Source organism: Candoia aspera, chromosome 4 (genome assembly GCF_035149785.1).
Source record: "Candoia aspera isolate rCanAsp1 chromosome 4, rCanAsp1.hap2, whole genome shotgun sequence".
Lineage (NCBI taxonomy): Eukaryota > Metazoa > Chordata > Lepidosauria > Squamata > Boidae > Candoia > Candoia aspera.
In genome coordinates, this window is record NC_086156.1 from 16,171,875 (window position 1) to 16,190,573 (window position 18,699).

The 18,699-nt window shown below is 37.9% G+C and overlaps 1 protein-coding gene across 4 annotated transcripts in view; it reads left to right on the forward strand.

The window, feature by feature from the left end:
- Positions 1-11,625, forward strand: part of ARHGAP12 (Rho GTPase activating protein 12) — a 50,527-nt gene extending 38,902 nt beyond the window's left edge. For all 4 annotated transcript variants that reach the window (XM_063303458.1, XM_063303459.1, XM_063303457.1 and 1 more), the window contains 7 exons: positions 3,316-3,418; positions 4,816-4,935; positions 6,230-6,328; positions 7,355-7,432; positions 7,699-7,833; positions 8,314-8,416; positions 9,259-11,625. In XM_063303458.1, the coding sequence (XP_063159528.1) occupies positions 3,316-3,418; positions 4,816-4,935; positions 6,230-6,328; positions 7,355-7,432; positions 7,699-7,833; positions 8,314-8,416; positions 9,259-9,433 (813 nt within the window). In that variant the 3' untranslated portion in view covers positions 9,434-11,625. The remainder of the gene's footprint in view (positions 1-3,315; positions 3,419-4,815; positions 4,936-6,229; positions 6,329-7,354; positions 7,433-7,698; positions 7,834-8,313; positions 8,417-9,258) is intronic.
- The last annotated feature ends 7,074 nt before the right edge of the window (positions 11,626-18,699 follow it).

The following is an 18,699-nucleotide window of genomic DNA, read 5'->3' on the forward strand; positions in this document are numbered from 1 at the left end:
AACTAAATTGTAACAGACATATTTATAGGTCTTTCTGGTGTGTGCTTGTACCTGTTCAAGTTTCTTTCAGCTGTTGAAGGGTGGTATCCTTTTAGCTGGATTATTTGTTTCCCAGACAATATGCATTTGTATCTTGAGGCTGGACTGTTTTATTGCTGGAACATCCTAGCTGAGGATCATCTTAAAGGACAAGGCTGATTGGATGGAGATACTGTTAAAGAGTATCTGAGAATATTGTCCTATGATTCCTTTTACTTCTGCCCTAAGTGCTTCTAAATTCAGGGCTGTTATATAGCCTTTTAAATTTGAAAAGAAAGTACTGTAGGAGAAGCCTCATACTTCATTAATATCTTTCCATAGTTGCTGTTTGTTTAGAAATAGTAAATTTGTAGGCTTAGAGTACTAAACAGTGACAGTGAGGTATTGTTCTGAGAAAAGGAATTGAGAGGGAAAAGTGCCATGTTCTTGTAATCCTAGAAGAGACTTGATTGACAAGAATGGAGAACTATGTTTAGGTTAACATTAATTATTCAGTAATACTTACTATAGCTTCAGTAAATGGGTCTTTACCAAACTGATTGCATGCTGTAACACTGTCCCATCATGACAACAGGTTTATTTATTAATGTAATTTTTGGGCCACCCAATTCCAAAATGTCTCCGAGTAGCTTCACAAGAAAACAGCATTATATAGAAAAAGAACACAGTCAAGGGAACAAATAAAAAATACCCTGTCACATCATCAACAGCCTACAAGGTGCACCAAACATCCTAACCAAAGGCCTACGGAATGAGTCAAGGTTTTAGGGCTCTCCAGAAAGCAGCTGGGATGGGGGTTGTAAACATCTCCAAGGGAATGCTGTTCCAGAATGCAAGAGAGAAGGCCTGATTCTTGAGTCCCCTAGATGACATGACTTGATCAACAGGACCTGAGGAAAACTGACTCTGTCTGGTGGGCAGAAGCTAGGAAAGACAGATGGTCCTTCAAATAGCTAGATCTGATATAATGTAGGGCTTTATGTTAATAACAAGCATCTTGAATTACTCTTGGAAGCTTACTGGTAACCAGTATAGCTCATGAAACAGGGGTTTATATGGGCATAACAAGGCCTGCCCATCACCATTGTGCCACTGTATTATGTACCAGCTGTAGTGTACAAGTGGACTTCAGCAGCAGCCCCGTGTAGAGTGCATACAGTGGTCCACCTGTGAGCTAACCAAGGCATGAAAGATAACTAAGAAAGGCCCCACATTCCAAGGACAGGTACAATTGGCACACAAGTTGAGCTTGTGAAAAGGCCTTCCAGGCCACAGCTGCCTCCTGCTCCTTGAGTAAATCCCCAGGTTGTACACTAGTCTTGAATAGGGAAGTTTCAGGACCAAAGATGGAGAGTTCAGAACTGGGAGGACCAAGCATCCACAGCTACTCAGTCTTGCTAGGGTTGAACTCACCATCCAGTCTCCATGCCTCAAATATTCTTCACAGTGGCCCAGGAGATAAAAACCAGGTCTAATGCACAACCTCCAGTATGTGTGAGGCACTAATGATATGGGACAGGTTCATGGTGCCCAGACTCAGTGCCACCCAAAGGAGGGTTAAAATTCCTAAGGACCATCAGCCTCAGGGAATCAACTGCTAACATGACAATGTGGGAATGTTACTATATAGCAGGGAGGTCAGTATAACAGCAACAAACCCAACTGTTCTCAAATCCCATCAACCACATGGTCTCACATCATCATCATCATCATCATTTCCCACCTTTTATATATTTTAGGTGGCCTCCTGTTTTCCCAGCAACAACAGATGAGATGGGTTGGGCTGAGAGAGAGAGTGCGTGGCACAAAGTCACCCAGATGGCTTTTATGACTAAGGGAGACCTAGAAATCTCAGTCTCTTAGTTTCTAGGCCAGCACCTTAACCACTACATCAGATTGGCTCTCATGGCTCTCATCATCATGGCTGATGCTAAACATGAAACCCAGGCAGGCACATCTCAGAGAAGGAAACTTCTCCTCTAGGCCCATAGGCCTTGATCAAGTCAGCTGATTCTTCCACAGTCAAGTCATGGACGAAGATAGATATATTACCGATCAACTTGGTATTTAATAGCAGCAGCCACCAAGAATCCAGTGACTTAGTATCAAGGATGAACACTGAGGGCTGTCACATGGGAGCAATCTTAACCAGCAAACTCACTGATCCTATGACCAGCCCACCCTCAGGTTCCTGTCATCTCTCTTCCTCCCCATCACTAATCTGATTGTAGAACCTGTCTTCACTTCTCTCTCCATTTGAGCCTTCTCCACTTACCCCCCCTCCACCTTTCCAGGCCATGGGACACATCCAGCCCCTGTTCCACACTTCTCCCAAAGCCACAGCCTTCTCCAGTTGCTCTGCTCCTCGTTACTCAGCAGTCAAAGGGACCAGGCTAGGCACAAAACCCACAGTCATTCACTCCCCCAAAATTCCCCAATCTAGTCCAGAATGGGCCAGTGTTAAACCTCAGGCCAGGCAGCTGGCAACAGTCTCTCCCTCCCACGTGACAAATGGCAAAGAGGACTAACCACATTGGACCAAAACCTAGGCCAGATGCTGAACAAACATACAGTTTCTGAGAAACAGCAAAGTGCTTTTGTAGGTAATATGTATGTATTATATCTTGCTGGATTGATTATTCAGCTAAGCATCTGCTAGCCAGAAATAAGTAGAAATTTCAAAGGCTGGCACTTAATGGTGTTATATTGACTTACTGCCTAGTCTTCATTTATAAAGTCATGGCTATACAACTGTAAGTGGCTTGGCCTTGTTACCTGTAGACTTCTTTCCAAAGTGTGTGGAAACTGACTTAATGTTTATGTTATCCTCTCTTTTTTTCTGTGCATGGGGGATGTTTTATGTAATGTATACAACTTTCTGAATCCAAACAATGTTCTAGTGTGCCCTTGTAAAGGCTTAGCATGGTCCAGAGGGGAAATACTGTAGAACATTCTGGAGTTCTCCAGAATATTCCATTCTCAAATGGAATATTAGTGACTTTTGCATATTGCCAGCAGAAAAGTATGAATATGCTATTCATTTTGAAAAACCTATACTGGTGAGATGGGGAAAGAAAAAAGGAGAATTCTTCCAGATTATATAAATTGCTGTTAACAATTTTAAGATCAATATACTCAGTTTCATTAAGTGTTGTTGTAGTACTTTAAAATCATATTTGAAGAAATACACTCTTTTAAAAAGCATACATTATATCTTGTGAAATAATTTTGTGAGAAAATAACTTAATTGTTGTTGTTGTTGTTGAATTACAATAGACAGTAGAGTCTGATGAAGCATTAGATGATGAAATGCCAGATTCTCCTGGGTTGGAAAAACAAGACAAAGAAAAGGACCATAAAGATTCCAAAAAACTTCGCTGTAAGTTTCGATTCCATACCAAATGCATTCTGGCTTATTATCACAATGAAAAGACGTTTTATCTCTGGAAAAACATCAAAAATGTAGATATTATCATTTTTCTCCATTATTGCAGCAGAGTTAAAGGAGATATCCAAGCCTTCTTTTGGTCAGATTTTATTGGATACATTTCAGTTACTAGCACCTGATGTAGTGCTGCAGCTTGTCTAATCATCCTGCGTTTGTTTCAGCTAATCAGAAGTTCAGGAAGTATCATCATCATCATATGTTGTCGGGTTTGAAAGTAAATGTAATGAGATTTTTTTCCTTAATAAATGTTATCTTAACTTTGAAAACCTGTGAAACTGTAGAGAATTGGGACTTTGCTTCTCTTTCCAATCTCACTGGGCAGGTAGACTCCACTTGGAGGAGGTGGTGGTCTTGGAGATACCTAGACCCTAAGCTTGAAAGGTAACAACATCTTCAGTTGAACCTGGAAGCTAACTGACAGCCAGCACAGCTCCCATAGTAGATATGTCACATAAGCAAACCTAGGCATGCAACCCTTGGATGACTACTGCATTTTGAACCAGCTGCCACTTCCAGATGGTTCTCAGGGGCAGCCCCATGTAGTGTGAATTGTCATGCCAGGAGCATGAATGATCATCAGCAAATGTCTCATCCCAGGAATAGTGAAACTGACATAGAATTTGTAATTGTGTAGAGGGTCTCATAACCAAAACCTCTACCTGCTGTTCTAGCAGGAGCCATGAATGAACCAGCTCTGCCTGCAGAAGCACTAGCCCATCCAGAGTAAGAGATGGACTTTCTTCAGTACCAGTCAGCTTTTGAATTCTAGCTGCTCCATCTTGCTAGGGTTCAGCCTAAGACTGCTACTTCCCAGCCAGGCCCTAAAAAGTCTCTGGATATCAGGATAGAACTTTCACCTCACTGCCTGATCGGCCACGTGGCAGTGTGTAACTCAGTGATTCCTCTTCCCTCCTCTCCACATGCCAGTGGGTGGTCTCCCCCAGTGGTGTCATGTATGTGTTGAACAGAGGTTAATGGTAAGTCCTTCTGGATGAAAGTAAACATACCTTTTTAAAAACCTGCTTTTTATGTTTATACAGAGAACATATCCTAAGGAGATGGCTACATGGTGCTTGAATTGTTATCCAAAGAAAATAATGTTAATATAAATAGAAATTCAAAAAACGTTACATAAAGGTCAGGCATGCTATTGTACTTCTGTTAATCCTTATGTTGCATTTCAGTTTTTTCCTAAAAACATCTTCTGAATGATTGTGCTATTTTTTTTTCCCTGAGAAATTCAGTATTGACATGTTTTATAAATTAGAAAATATTTAGTGTAATGGTTGTCAAATGTTATATGTAGTACATTTGTTTTTCTCCTTCAGCACTAAAAATATCTAGCAGCATTGATTCTTCAGAACAGAAGAAGACCAAAACGAAATTGAAGAAATTTTTGACCCGCCGACCTACGTTACAAGCAGTCCGTGAAAAGGGCTATATTAAAGGTAAGGCTTTTTAGTTTGTTAATCAAGAAAAATTAGAAAATAGGTTATTCATGCTGATTCCTTGGGTATAAGGAAATAGTATTTCCTTAGGAAATGGCAGAGACATTGTAGCTTCAAAGCATTATATTTTGGAGATGCACATACTGAAGACCTGTGCTGCAACTAGTAGGAAACATAAAGGTGACTGAATATAGTCAGAGATTTCACTATATCCGTTAGAAGCTGATTATATATACCAAAAGAACAAACAAAAGGCAATTAACTTGCTTCCATTAGACTTAGAAAAAATAATCTTTCTCATCTAGAATGCCACATTTGTCAGAGAGAGAGAGAGAGAGAACCAATAGAAATAGAACTCACTATCAACAACATTATGATTGTTTTCTATCAGTATGCAGCATTAAGCTAGATCTGCCACTGGAAAATATGGGAATTTGCTTCTTGTCAAAAACTCTGTTTTTTACCATTTTTGTGGTATGGGGAAAGTTAGGAATGTTGTATTTTAGGATTTGGGGTAAAATAACACTACAAAACTAGTTTTGTTGGGCCACTTGTTTCCTTACCGGTGACTTTGGAAGCTTTATATTGCAACTATAAAACCTGGTCAAAACTCAGGAGTTTTGTAGATCATCCATCTACTTTCTAGTTTTCATCAAGATAATAGAAGGGCCTGTTTGAAAAAGAGATTATTGAGTGCTGTAAGAACACAAAAACTACTATAAAATTGATCCTTAAACATTTGATGTGAAAAAAGGAGAAATCTTCACTGTTCCCTTGGCATCTTTAAGTTCAAATATTTCTATCTGCTGAAGTGAAGTGAACCAAAAGCCAGGATGAAATGTCTGTCCTCAGAATTAGATTGAGGAGAATGATCCATAAATCCATAAACAAACAAACAAGCAAGAAAACAGTACAACTTTAACTTTACAATGTTTGTAACAGCTCTTCAAGGAACAAATTGTATAGAAAAGTATGTGTGGGTATGTATGTATGTATGTATATTGGTGTGGGTGTTAGCAGATTTGTGCTCTGAAAGCTGTCCCACCATCACATATATTCCTTGAGCCTCCAAAGGTTTTTCAGTCCCGACTTAGAGATAAAATATCAACTGAGAAAATTGCTAAGGGTTTATTGGATCTAATATACTGTAGTGTCAGTTCAATGCTAAGACTGAGATATCTTGAAATTTTATATATCCAAGTTCATGATCTTACCACGTATCTCAGTTTTTATTCTATATAATTCTGAGAAGTTCCTCTCACTAGCCTATACATTTTATTTTTCTGTTCTTCAGATCAGGTATTTGGCTGCAATCTAAGCAGTTTGTGTCAAAGAGAAAACAACACTGTGCCAAAATTTGTGAAGCTGTGCATTGAACATGTTGAAGAACATGGTAGGAAGAAAGTACTTCTTGGTTTTTTAGGACTAAAGATGATTTTCTTTAATAGAAGTCTTAGTATTCATACATGAAATGTGTCCAAGATACATATATGGGGGTAGTTTCTTTTAAAGAAAATATAAGAATAGGCCCAAGTTTTCTCTTAATTGCTAGAAACCTCTTATCTAAAAAGTTAGAACATCACATTTTTCATTGTAAAATTGTTTCCACTTCATAATGAATGCTAGATCCATGGTTCTATAAAAATTAAATGCTGCTGTGCTGAGTCAAGTAGGCACACTAGATGTTTTAGTTATGATGCTGTTTTGCTCTTCTGCTTTAATATTTGACAGTGTAGTCCAACACATAACCAAGTGAATTCCCCTGTCTCCGAGATAAATGTGTAAGATTTCACTCTGTTTTTTAATGTTATTTACTATAATTTGCTTTAATATTATTCTTATAGGATTGTTCTTCAGTGTGCTTCCTTACTTTCTATATTGCCAATTCTGACTGGAGATAAATGCTGTCAAAGCTAATCCACTGGAGAAGGAACTTTGACTAATCCAGTGAAAAAAGAATATTATGTTGATTTGCTTTTCTGTCCTCATGTTGGGTGACAGAAGTGTGAGAATGTCTGTCCTAGACTCCCAGTTTCAAGAGGACATGTTAACTCAGCATAGTGTGGTTGAGGAGAGGTATGTTCCAAGTGGAAATAGTTTCTCTCCAGATTATGGCAGAGGATCCCATGAGAGAAAAGAATGGGAAATAACCCTAGCAGGTGTGCTCCACATAAGTTTTTGAGGTCTTCAAAATTCACACTCCCAGATGGACCTAAGAAGCAAAGTTCCTATATTGCTGAAATGTTTGTTAATCTGTGAATGTGGACAGAGTGTAATGAAATAATCTATTTCTTAAACTGCTTATTTTACCTATAATTTTCATTTTAAAGGTTTTCTTTTTCCTTTTAAGTATTAGAAAATAGCATGTATAATATAAGATTTAATAAGTTTACTGAACAAAAAATAAAATTTGTTCTAGGACTGGATGTTGATGGATTGTACAGAGTTAGTGGTAATCTTGCAGTAATACAGAAGCTAAGGTTCGCAGTTAATCATGGTAAGTCCCTGTACATAAAATTTATTTGCAATTAAGTTCCTCAGTACTTGATTGCCTTATAAGTGCTTATCATAATAGGCTCTAACAGATTATATTTTTAGTATGACACAGAAGTCTGTGTATTTTTGCTGTTAGTAACATCTAATGAGATAGTTGTTAGAACCGCTATTTTATCTGAATATGCTTCTCTGTGTATGAACTACAGTAACAAAAGCTTATTATGACATAGTTAGACCAGACAATGGTTGTATTCCTACTTCTTTCAGATGAAAAACTGGACTTGAATGACAGCAAATGGGAAGATATCCATGTCATTACAGGAGCTTTGAAAATGTTTTTTAGAGAATTGCCGGAACCTTTATTCACTTACAGTCATTTCAATGATTTTGTCAATGCCATTAGTAAGTATTTCCTCGACAGTCTGCTCATCCTAAAAGAGTTGCATAGCAATTCACATTGGTAGCCCCATTGCATGCAAGGCTGTATCAAAATTAAAAATGGAGTTCTAAATGGTCGCTAGTTTTCCTTAAGTAGGAAGCCATTTATTAGTTGTAACTTCTTTCATCTGCATTATTGTATGTAAGTTATATAACTCTAATAATTAGAATTGCAACCAGACAGCCACTAGATGGAAGAAGGGGGTTAGTGTCCAGCTTGTAAATATTAATCTTAATAAAATGGATTATGGTTCATTTTATCTTACTGGTCTTCTAGATGCTATAGAACCCTTAGTAGTTAATGTTGCAATAGACCAACGTTACTAGCAGAGTTCATTTTAGCCACTAGATGGTACTGGGTATTAGCTAATTTCCTCCCAATATACCCTTGAGCCACGAATCGCAGCACTGTACATAGAACTTGTCTCTTTGGTCTCTGTCTAGAACAAGAGCCTAGGCAACGTGTTCATGCTGTAAGAGAGCTGATTAAACAGTTGCCAAAGCCAAATCAAGATACGATGCAGATGCTGTTCAGACACCTCAAGAAGTAAGTAAATGCATGGAAAATAAATGTAACTTTTTTTTTTTATTTTTAATCCCGCCTTTATTATTTTTATAAATAACTCAAGATGGGGAACAAACCTAATACTCTTTCCTCCTCCTATTTTCCCCATAACAACCCTGTGAGTTGAGTTGGGTTGAGAGAGTGACTGGCCCAAATTAACCCAGCTGGCTTTCATGCCTAAGGTGGGACTAGAACTCTCATACCACGCCTGATTGGCTCTTGGGCTGAGAGAGAGGGACTGGCCCAAGGTCACCCAGCCGGCTTTCATGCCTAAGGCAAGACTAGAACTCATGGTCTCCTGGTCTCTAGCCTGTTGCCTTAACCAGTAGACCAAACTGGCTCTCTTACTTAGTATGTATTTACATAAACAAATGAAAAAATATAATTCTATAATGTTTCTAATTTCAATCTGTTTTTTAAGAAAATGAGTGCAAACAGCTTTTAAAACCCAATTGAGTACAAATGTGTGATTTGGGAGAAGAACCAGCATTATAAATGGAAGTAGCATCAATGAAATCCGGCATCTTGATAGATGAAACAGTATTACTCAACAGTGAGAAATTGTGACTCTAACATTCACATCGTGCAAAATTCAACACACCTTGAGTGCTAGCATTGGAGCTATTTTCAAGTTCAAGTTGTAGTATTAAGACCCAGGATTCTGCTTTGAGGAAAATATGCACAGTGACTAGACATATACAGAACATGTCAGAACATATGCTTTAGAACATTTATGTACCGGCTGATAAGTAAGTAAGTTATTTTGATAATGACATGAAGTGAACTTAATATGTTTGAATACTTTTTTTTTCTATCTTTCTCAGAATTGTGGAAAACGGAGAGAAGAATCGAATGACCTATCAAAGCATAGCCATAGTCTTTGGCCCAACTTTATTAAAACCAGAGAAAGAGACTGGTAATATAGCAGTTCACACAGTGTATCAAAACCAGATTGTAGAATTAATCCTACTGGAATTGAACTCAATCTTTGGGCGTTGAATTTGTTAACCCAGATTGGCCTTGGAAGGACAACAATTTAGGTCTGACAGAAACAGCATCTCATTTATATATTACACCAGACAACCTGTGACCTGTTGGGTCATCCTTTCAGAGATATTTCCTTACCTGAACAGAGAAACAGAATGACCACAGGCTGGCAAAAAAGCAGTGGGAGCAGGAGCGACTTCCCACTTCCTGCTGGTTTCCCCATTGACTTTGCTTATGGGAAGCTGGCAGAGAACATCGGAAATCACCCCTCCTCCTCCTCCTCGGCTGACCAGTGGAACTGCCTGCGCACTTTGCTGGGGTGAGGGGGAACAAAGGGAGCTGTGGACCGTGAGAAAAACTGCACCCGTTCCCCATCCTGGCATATCCCTAAAAGCTCCTTCCCTCCAGGGAGGAAGAGGGCTCACCTGTCGACCACTGGTGCCCCCCAGCCAGCCCTACCTCGCCAGCAGGCATCCAAGTCACTCCCTCATCCTTCCCTTGCTGCCCACCTCTGTTAAGAGATTTCAGATTTCAACCTCGGTTCCAAAGCACCCAATCACTGCTTGCCAATTGGGTCTTGCCACCAGCTGATTGGGCACAGGGGCCAGAGGGAGGCGGGAAAGAGGGCAGGGATACACCCCTCCCATCTTCCCTTGCACCACACAACCTACGGGGTTCTGGGAAGTGTAGTCAGAAGGCATGGCGGTGCTGAAGCAGCCACAACTTTGCCAAATTTCAATCCCACAGGAGTAATGGGTCCCAGATTTTGGATGCATTCTGTAAGTTAGCCCATTTGAGGTACCTTGGTTCAAAAATTGTTGCCCTATGATGCACCGTTTCACCCAATTGAAGGTTACAAACAGACAGAGTTTAGTAATATATAGATATTTGTGGACCAAGCAGCAACTTGATGTTTTTGCACTTTTGGGCGAGGGAGAAGAGTGTGATTTATTTTTGCTGGTTTTGTGGAAGCTATTAAACTTTGAATTTCTTTCATGTTTAAATGTTACAGATATTTCAAAGTTTATATAATTTAGTAAACACTTAAACTGAAGATTTAATATAGATATACACACTGGATTCCTTTGTGAAAGAAGCTATTTTCTGTCAGGATTATCTGGAATAGCATTTTAATCTTGATTTTTAAAGTAATGTTGGGTTCACCATTTGTTTTGGGGAAGATAAACTCTGTCAACTGACTTTGAAGAGCTTTGTGGGCATTTTTAGTGAATCATTGCGGTACATGCTCACAAATTAAATGTGCAAGAGAATTCCTGTAATTCGTTTACAGGTTTCTGTATTAATTTGACAGGTTAAACAAGTGCTAACAGTGGCCAGTGTAAATCCTTCACAACACCAAGCTTTTTGCTTTATGTTGCCATTGATATTGCTGGAATTCATGCACAGATTGCTGGCTTTCTTATTGCATATTAGTATTGCTTCAGACACTGAATTGGTACATATCACCACTGGAGGATAAATCACAATCTGTGATGGGCTGGAGTATTCAGCATTTTTTTCAGGATATATATTATTTGAGATTAAATCATACTTAGCAAATCTAACTGAAGGTTGATATTGTAGTGACTTCTTGGTATAAACCTGTGGTAGTGAAATCAGATATAAATACACACTGAAGTCCTAACTGGGTGTTTTATTTTTTATTACATGTATACACTGTTGTATACTTTCTAGTCCTACACTTTGTATGTGTAGATTAGTAACTGGTATTTTGGTGTACCTCCAATGGATATACTGTTTCTACAGAAAAATGGATTACTTGGAAAACTGTGTGCACTTTTTAAATGCTAATAACATCTGCATGCAAATAATTATAATGCAAATGGTACTGGAAAAATACTGAGTGTGCTTGCTTTACACGGTTAATGCACTACAAGCAGAAACTCGGATGTTATTTAATATGTACAGGAGTTATATTAGATAAATGTATTACAAATTCTAACTTCTATATATAGCAGAAGCTTATATTTGAATAGATGGATGTCTGGATGTAATGAAAATGCTGAACTTAAGGATTCCTTTTTACCTTAATGATGTAGATTGATTTGTAAAATAGGTTTCAGAAGATTTTGTTATAGGATATATGGTCTGCAGATTTTTTAATTGTATTTTTCTAGACTAACTGCTGTATCTGACATTTGCTACGTAGAAATGAAATAAAGAAAACTGTTAGCTGTTTGGAATGTGGTGCTCCAGATTTGGAATGCAGTTATGCCATATTGAAACTAAATACAAACTAACCAATCATTTGTTGATTAGTTTTATATTGCATTAATTATCCTTGACTTACAAGAACTCGATGAAGCTGTTATTGACAGACTGTCCTGATGGTCACAAAGAGATGGAAGGGACTTCATGAACAATTGCTATCTCTACAAAGTTGCCTCACTATTTTATTTGATTAATTTAACATTATTAAACTGCTAAAATTTTTAAAAAATGATTATAAACAGGCTATCTTGAGAAGAAAAGCTCCATAATTTTGACTTCACTATAGAAAAGCCCCACTTCTATTAATCATGACCATAGAGGCTTATACGGAAGAAACAATATGCTGGGCACGTGCCTGTTAAGGCATTTGGAAGCAATGTGCGCACTTCCTGAGAAAGAAACTATATAATATGTTCCTATACTAGTTTCAGTCATAAAGATGATTCAGAATTATTTTCCTCCCTCAACTGTCTTTCAGAACAGTTCCTCTAGAGAAGAAATAGTAGCCAATTTATAATGCTATCGAAGTATGCCTGACAATGAAAAGATCCTGTTCCTCATGGGCACTCCTAGCAGGCCAGCAAAGCCGTATCAGGAAATGCTCTCAGAAAGTATATCTGGAATTATGGGGCTGGGCGGGGAGGTGGGATAGATTATTGCCCCTACACTTGGGAGGATACTTTAGATTGGTAGGTGGGACCAAAACAGATTCATGTGTATGATCACAGATGGACAGAAAAGGGATACAGTAATCTTCCCTGCATGCAGGGAGAATTGTAAGCGATCTAGTGGGTTTTTCCTGTAATTTAAAGTGTGGCACTCTGAAGGTGAAAGGTCCCCTGTGCAAGCACTGAGTCATGCCTGACCCTTTGGAGGGACGCCGCTTTCGTGACGTTTTCTTGGCAGACTGTAGCGGGGTGGTTTGCCATTGCCTTCCCCAGTCGTCTCTAGTGTAGCAGTATGTGAAGGCAATTCAGGTTCAATTCCTCTTAGCCCTGAAGCTTATTGGATAGTGGGATTATTTTCTGTATTCTTGTTTATCTTTTGTAATCTGGTTATAAAATAAAATATATATATTACTAAATAAAAAAACTGGTGGAAGATTAGCTCTCAGCCCAGTTATCTTAGAAAGTTATCATGAGAATAAGCTAAAGACTTTCTTGGTATCAAGTATTGAAATATCTAGAAGATACCGCAGCTTCACATCTCCATTTCTTAAATATTGGGGACATTTAATATAGTTTACAAGCAGACTTTGAGACAAATGGCTTTTGCAAATACAATTCTGGAAGCCAGCCATTCACCATATGCTCTATCACTCCCCCCACAAACAAGTTGTTAATAGCTAGAAAATTTCCTAAATCATTAAGCTGAAACAATAATCTTTGTAATAGATATTAGCTCCTCTCTTAAAGGTACATCTGATTGTCTCTGTAACCAATGCTGCCATTCTCTGACTTAGTTTGGCAAGATAAGCAAGGATCACCTTGTTAAACTTCTTCAAGCATCCTATAAGTACTCTGAACTGCATTAATTGGAATATGTCTCAAAACAGGCAGTAAATATTTTCAGTTTTGAGTATGTTTCAGCAATACAGTACAGGTAGTCCTCACTTAATGACCATTTGTTTAGTGATGGTTCAGAGTTAAGACGATGCTGAAAAAACTGATTTACAACCAGTGCTCACATGACTGTTGCAGCATCCTGTGGTCATGTGATCATCATTTTTGACCTTCCTGGCTGGCTTCTGGCAAGCAAAATCAATGGGGAACCTTGTGATTCGCTTAAGGACCATGCGGTTCGCTTAATGGTCACAGTGATTCGCTTAATGACCACTTTGCTTAGCAACCAAAATTCTGGTCTTGTGGTCATTAAGCAAGGACTACCTGTAGTATAACATGGCCTTTCTTCCTGCGATAATGGAAGTTTGGTGGATCACATACATATTATAAAGAAGATGAAACAATTTATTATTGCCGTTTCAAAATGATGCGTAGCTGAAATGAGGAAGACAGTTGCAATAGACTATATTTGCCTAGGTAAATGGCTAATGAATTGACTTTGATATATGATAGCCTCATTTCCATGACAATTGTCTCCTAAATCTCTTTTTGTTATAAACTCCTAAGTATTGTGCCAGAAATAAATTACATAAATAGAAGCCAATGGTTACTGAAAATTGAAAAAATTATGTAAGTCCCAAACTGGATTTAGGAAATCTTGGCATAAATTAACATTTTAAAGTATCTGGAGTCAAGCATAATGTTGCAATTAACATATCAAAGCCATTGGCTCTAATACATCAGTATGTAAGCCGCCCAGAGTCCCCCCGTAGGGGAGAGAGGGGCAGTGAATAAATTTATAAAATAAATAAATGTATTGTCCTGAAGTGTGGCTGTGTTTCAGGACAAATGAGTTCTGCTAATTCAGGGTTTCCTTTGCTGGAAATGACTGCTGTGTTTTCCTTGGGATGCAGGAAGACACCTAATTAGTGGCATTCAAGATATCTTGCGCTTTATAAATTAAGAAACTCTGGATTACTGTGAAATGAGTTTTACTCATTACTGGCAATGAGTTTGATGCTATTTTTTAAACAAATAAACATTTAACTCTCAATCTGTGTTTGCATTGCCTAAAGCAGTCACTTGAAATACATGATCATACACCAGATCTTGACATGTCTTTGTTCTTCAACCACCTGTAGCATAGGAGAATTTTATTCAATTCCCCTTTCTAATACCCTTGCTGGTATTATAGCTGTGTGGGGTCCCTATGCCTTAACAGACTTTGATGATAGGAGCAGGTGAGGAAGAAATCGACTACATTCAGATTTGATTCAGTTTATCAGAGCCATCAGTTGTTACAGGCAAAGTGAAACAAGATTAGTAGTAAATTGTTTTTTCTAAGAATAGGCACATCTCAAACAGAAAAGAGCAGCAGTTCTTGGACTTGTTAATTTACCTACCATAAATGTTGACTAGGTCCAATGCTTGGAAGAAGGGGCCAGTTACTGAATGTCTAATGAGGCATAGCAAAGCCTAGTAAGGAAAGGGAGCTGCTCCAAGGAATCTTAATGAGCTCTCACAATTGCAAGGCTATGTGAATGAGCAGCTGCTGAGGCTGTTTTTTGCCAGATCAGTCCTTTACAAAATAGCCTGTCCTATAATAATGGAGCTTAAGTGAATATTTTCTACATCATGGTGTTCCATTTACAAGGATGTCTCATTCGCTCCCCTTTTCTCTCTCTGGCCTTCCTTTTATTCTTAGAATTTTGATCGATTTAATTGCTTAGTGAAAGTTGGTTTTAAAGAATTATTGGCATTGACTACCAGTTGCATTTTTCACCATGAACAACTCAGATGTGTTGCATTCTTTCAAATACATATTGCAAAAGCAAACATTATTTTACATAGCTAGCTGATTAGTTCAGACTTCTTACGACAGCTTGTAGAGCATATATATGTCTCTGGTAAAAAAATGTACCCAACAGAACTTTTCTTCAAGAACTGAAATTATTCTCTTGCTGCTTATATGCTGCCTCCTTCAAAAAAACAGAAACAAGAAATGAGCATTAAGAGGACAACTTCCTAGAAAGCTAGATGTTACTGCATAGAGCTTTAGTGCTGCCTATATAAAGCAGGTAAAGTCACACAGATTTTTAGGAACAGCGAAAAACGTGTACAACCATATCAGCAATCAACTGCTGCAAATCAAGTATATATTCTACAAATGTTGTATAATTAATCCTTCATCTTTCCTCCAGTGCACCTATATGGTACACTGTCAAATTTCCAATACTGGGGATATAGCCAAGGTGGTAGAGTGCAATCATAGTAAACTAGGACTATCAGATCTGGGCTGCAAAAAAACCCTAGATGACCGCCAGATGCAGCAAGGAGGTACAGAAAATATATCTTACATTTTGCTACCATCTAGTGGTAATCTAAACGTTTGCAGCTCAGAGTTGAATATTCTTTTTTTTAAAAAAACTTTGTTATTGTTTTCATTGATTATATAGATTAAAAAAGAAAGAAAAAAAATACACAAAGTTATAAAAACAAAGCTATGTATTTCAAACCAAAACAAACCAATAGGACAAGCCCAAACCATATGAAATCATGTTCCAACTCCTGAATTGCAAGGTGATTTGTAATTAATCCTTACTGAACCTTCAGATTCCTTTCTGCTGGGTGCAGATAGACAAGTTTTCAAGCTTTTTTTTTTTTACACTCTTAGTCTCTCAGCACTCCATCAAGTTCTTGGGGAACCCTATGATTGCATAGAACACAATATGAAAAACTGTGCTTTAATACATTTATTAAATTGAAAGCTAGAGTTGATTTAATTGTTTTGCCTAGCTGAGAGGCAAAACAAGTACCTTAAGACCAGGGATTCGTTAAGCAACAACATTCTACTTTGGCATTTTGGCATGCACAAAAGCTCCATTTTGTTGATCAGAGTGAAGTAAGGTGGCTGTTGTACTGTGATGTTTGGAAGTTAGGGACAGTTTCATGAAAGCACTTCAAAGGGCTACTTTGACTGAAGCTTAGTCAAGGGGAAGTAACCCTCTGAAGCTCTCTACCCTTCCTACTTCAAACTTGTTTTTGTAGGAAACAAACTACTTTGCTTAACCAGCAGACCACAAGATTAACCAGGAAAGGTATCTAACACAGTGCAATTCTATACAAGTCTACTCAGAGGTAGCCCCTCTTTTGGGGGGAGATGGGTGGTGGCAAAATTTAATAAAATAAACAATCCCACTGAGTTCAGTTCCAAAGCATGAATACAGCATTGTAGGCCAAATAGGTTGGGGCATTCCAAGTTCTGTGGTTTCAGAAGGACAATGCAACACTTGGTTTCATTGATATACATGGATTTTTAATGCACCTATATTTTCCCCCTTGTATTCTTTTTGTTATTCAAATGTATTTATTTAAATTATGTATATGCATGGAGGAGGATAGACAGAAAGAAGAAAGAGAATTGTTTCTTTGTGGGAACAACATTAAAAAAAAACCTGTTCTATAACATTAATATTTTTAAAATCTTCCATAAATCAATTGAACTCAACCAATACGTTACCTGCAGGAAACTGGGTTTCATATCCCATTGTAAATTCTGGTTCAAAGCTATTTTTACTTATCTTTCTGAGTTCTTTGATACAGTTTTTAAAATCTCTCTCTCTCTCTTTATCTCTTTTTTGTTTCAAAATCCCTTGTTACATTGCCAGCCATTCCTTTCCCCTTTTTGGTAAGCATGGAGATATTTTTTTTCATCTCTTCTCCCTCCCACCTGCTCTTTCCTGCACTGAAAGTCAGTGGGACTGGAGATTGTTTGCTTCCTTATTCGTACAATCTTGTTCATGGAGAATGTAAGCAGGAATGTGTTTTGCCTGGCAAGGGCTCTGAGTTGGCCGCTTTGCCTGCAGACAGCATTAAAAAAGCTTGATGGAGTTTTGCATTTGCCTTCTAATGGGCCTGGATTGGAAATGAAAAACACTTATCTAATCAAATGTACTTGGAGACAAGACAATTCTTCCTTCCTGTTTTATGGCTCTTAAAATTATATGTGGGTGTCTTTCAAAAATGGTGCAAACAAATGCATGTTTACTCAGAAGTAATCCTTACTCTGGTCACTGGAGTTTACTTTCAGGTAAGGTGAGCAAAAAAAATCCAACCTACAGCAAGAGAGGCTAAGGGACAATTCTTATTTTAATGGGGGGAGGGAGATCAATGCAAATAATTTAGTATTAGTTTTTTGTCTATCACCATCTCATAATTCTATCAATAGGTTGCAGTGCTTAGGAGTATTATCCAAGGAAATATACAAATTTTTATATTTCACCTTACAAGGAAGAGGAAAAAGCTCATACACGAAAGCAGGAGAAATCGAATCTCAGAATTCCCCTTTTTGATTCCCCAATTCACACCTCAACATGAAGCAGGCCAGCTCGTGAGGCGTAAGATGAAAGCAGAGTCTCCTTCAAGACAAACACAACCTTTGATGAATTCACAGACATAGCCATGTATTTTGGGGTAGTGTGCCAAACTGGTTTGCCATTGCCATCTTCTGAGATGTTCTTTTGACTTCCCAGTCTAACCTACAGCACAAGTGTTTCCTGGAAGTCTCCCAACCAATCAGCCTGATCCTGCTTAGCTTCAAATCCCAAACAAGGTCAGCCAGTGCTGCCACCTACTGAGGTGGAAGGAGGACAGCATGGATCTAAAATAACACCTTAACAGATGATAGTCCATAAATCTGCATAGGTTAATCCCCTTGTACTGGTTTCAAGGAGCATCTGCAGAAAAACTAGCTACTGTCAACATGATAAACATACATCATGATGTCATGATGCAGGCTCTACCCCTTACATTCCTGTGTGTGACACTGCAATGCAGATCCAAAAGAGAGTTTGCATTGCAACTTAATGCCACAATGGGACATTTTGTCATTTGCCCCCTGTGGACACCCAGGAGAACCTACTAAATCTTCACTAGTACCTTCTATGTTGATGGAATCCCAGAATAACTACTTTTACCTGTAGCATTTACTTTAACAAATGTGAACATATTCCACTAAGTATTTGCATTTTCCTTGTTTATGAATAAGATGCTAATACATTTTGATGGAATAGCATCTCCCCAGACTGTTGATTAGCTCTCATCCTATTTGGATTTACAAAAGCAATTAAAAACTTAATTATTTCAACAGGCCCTTGAAGTGGAGCCAAACTGCCCTCTGGTTCTACAAGTGTTATTGTTGTTGGCACTGTGTCTCAGTTTTAAATAAGTTGTTGTTATTTTTTGGTTTTTTAAAGTTTTTTAAAGTTTATTAAAGTTTAAAAATATAAAAATAAAAAACAAATACAAACTAAGAAAAATATAAAAAGAAAAAAGAAAAAATGCAGAGAAAAAAGAATAAAGAAAAAATTTCAGTAATTTATTGCTTTCTATGACATTTCAACAAAAGATCTCTTTTTCCCATGTCTCATCTTCTATCTATAAACAAATTATAAAGCCTGGTCATTCAGTTCTAATCAGCAAAAG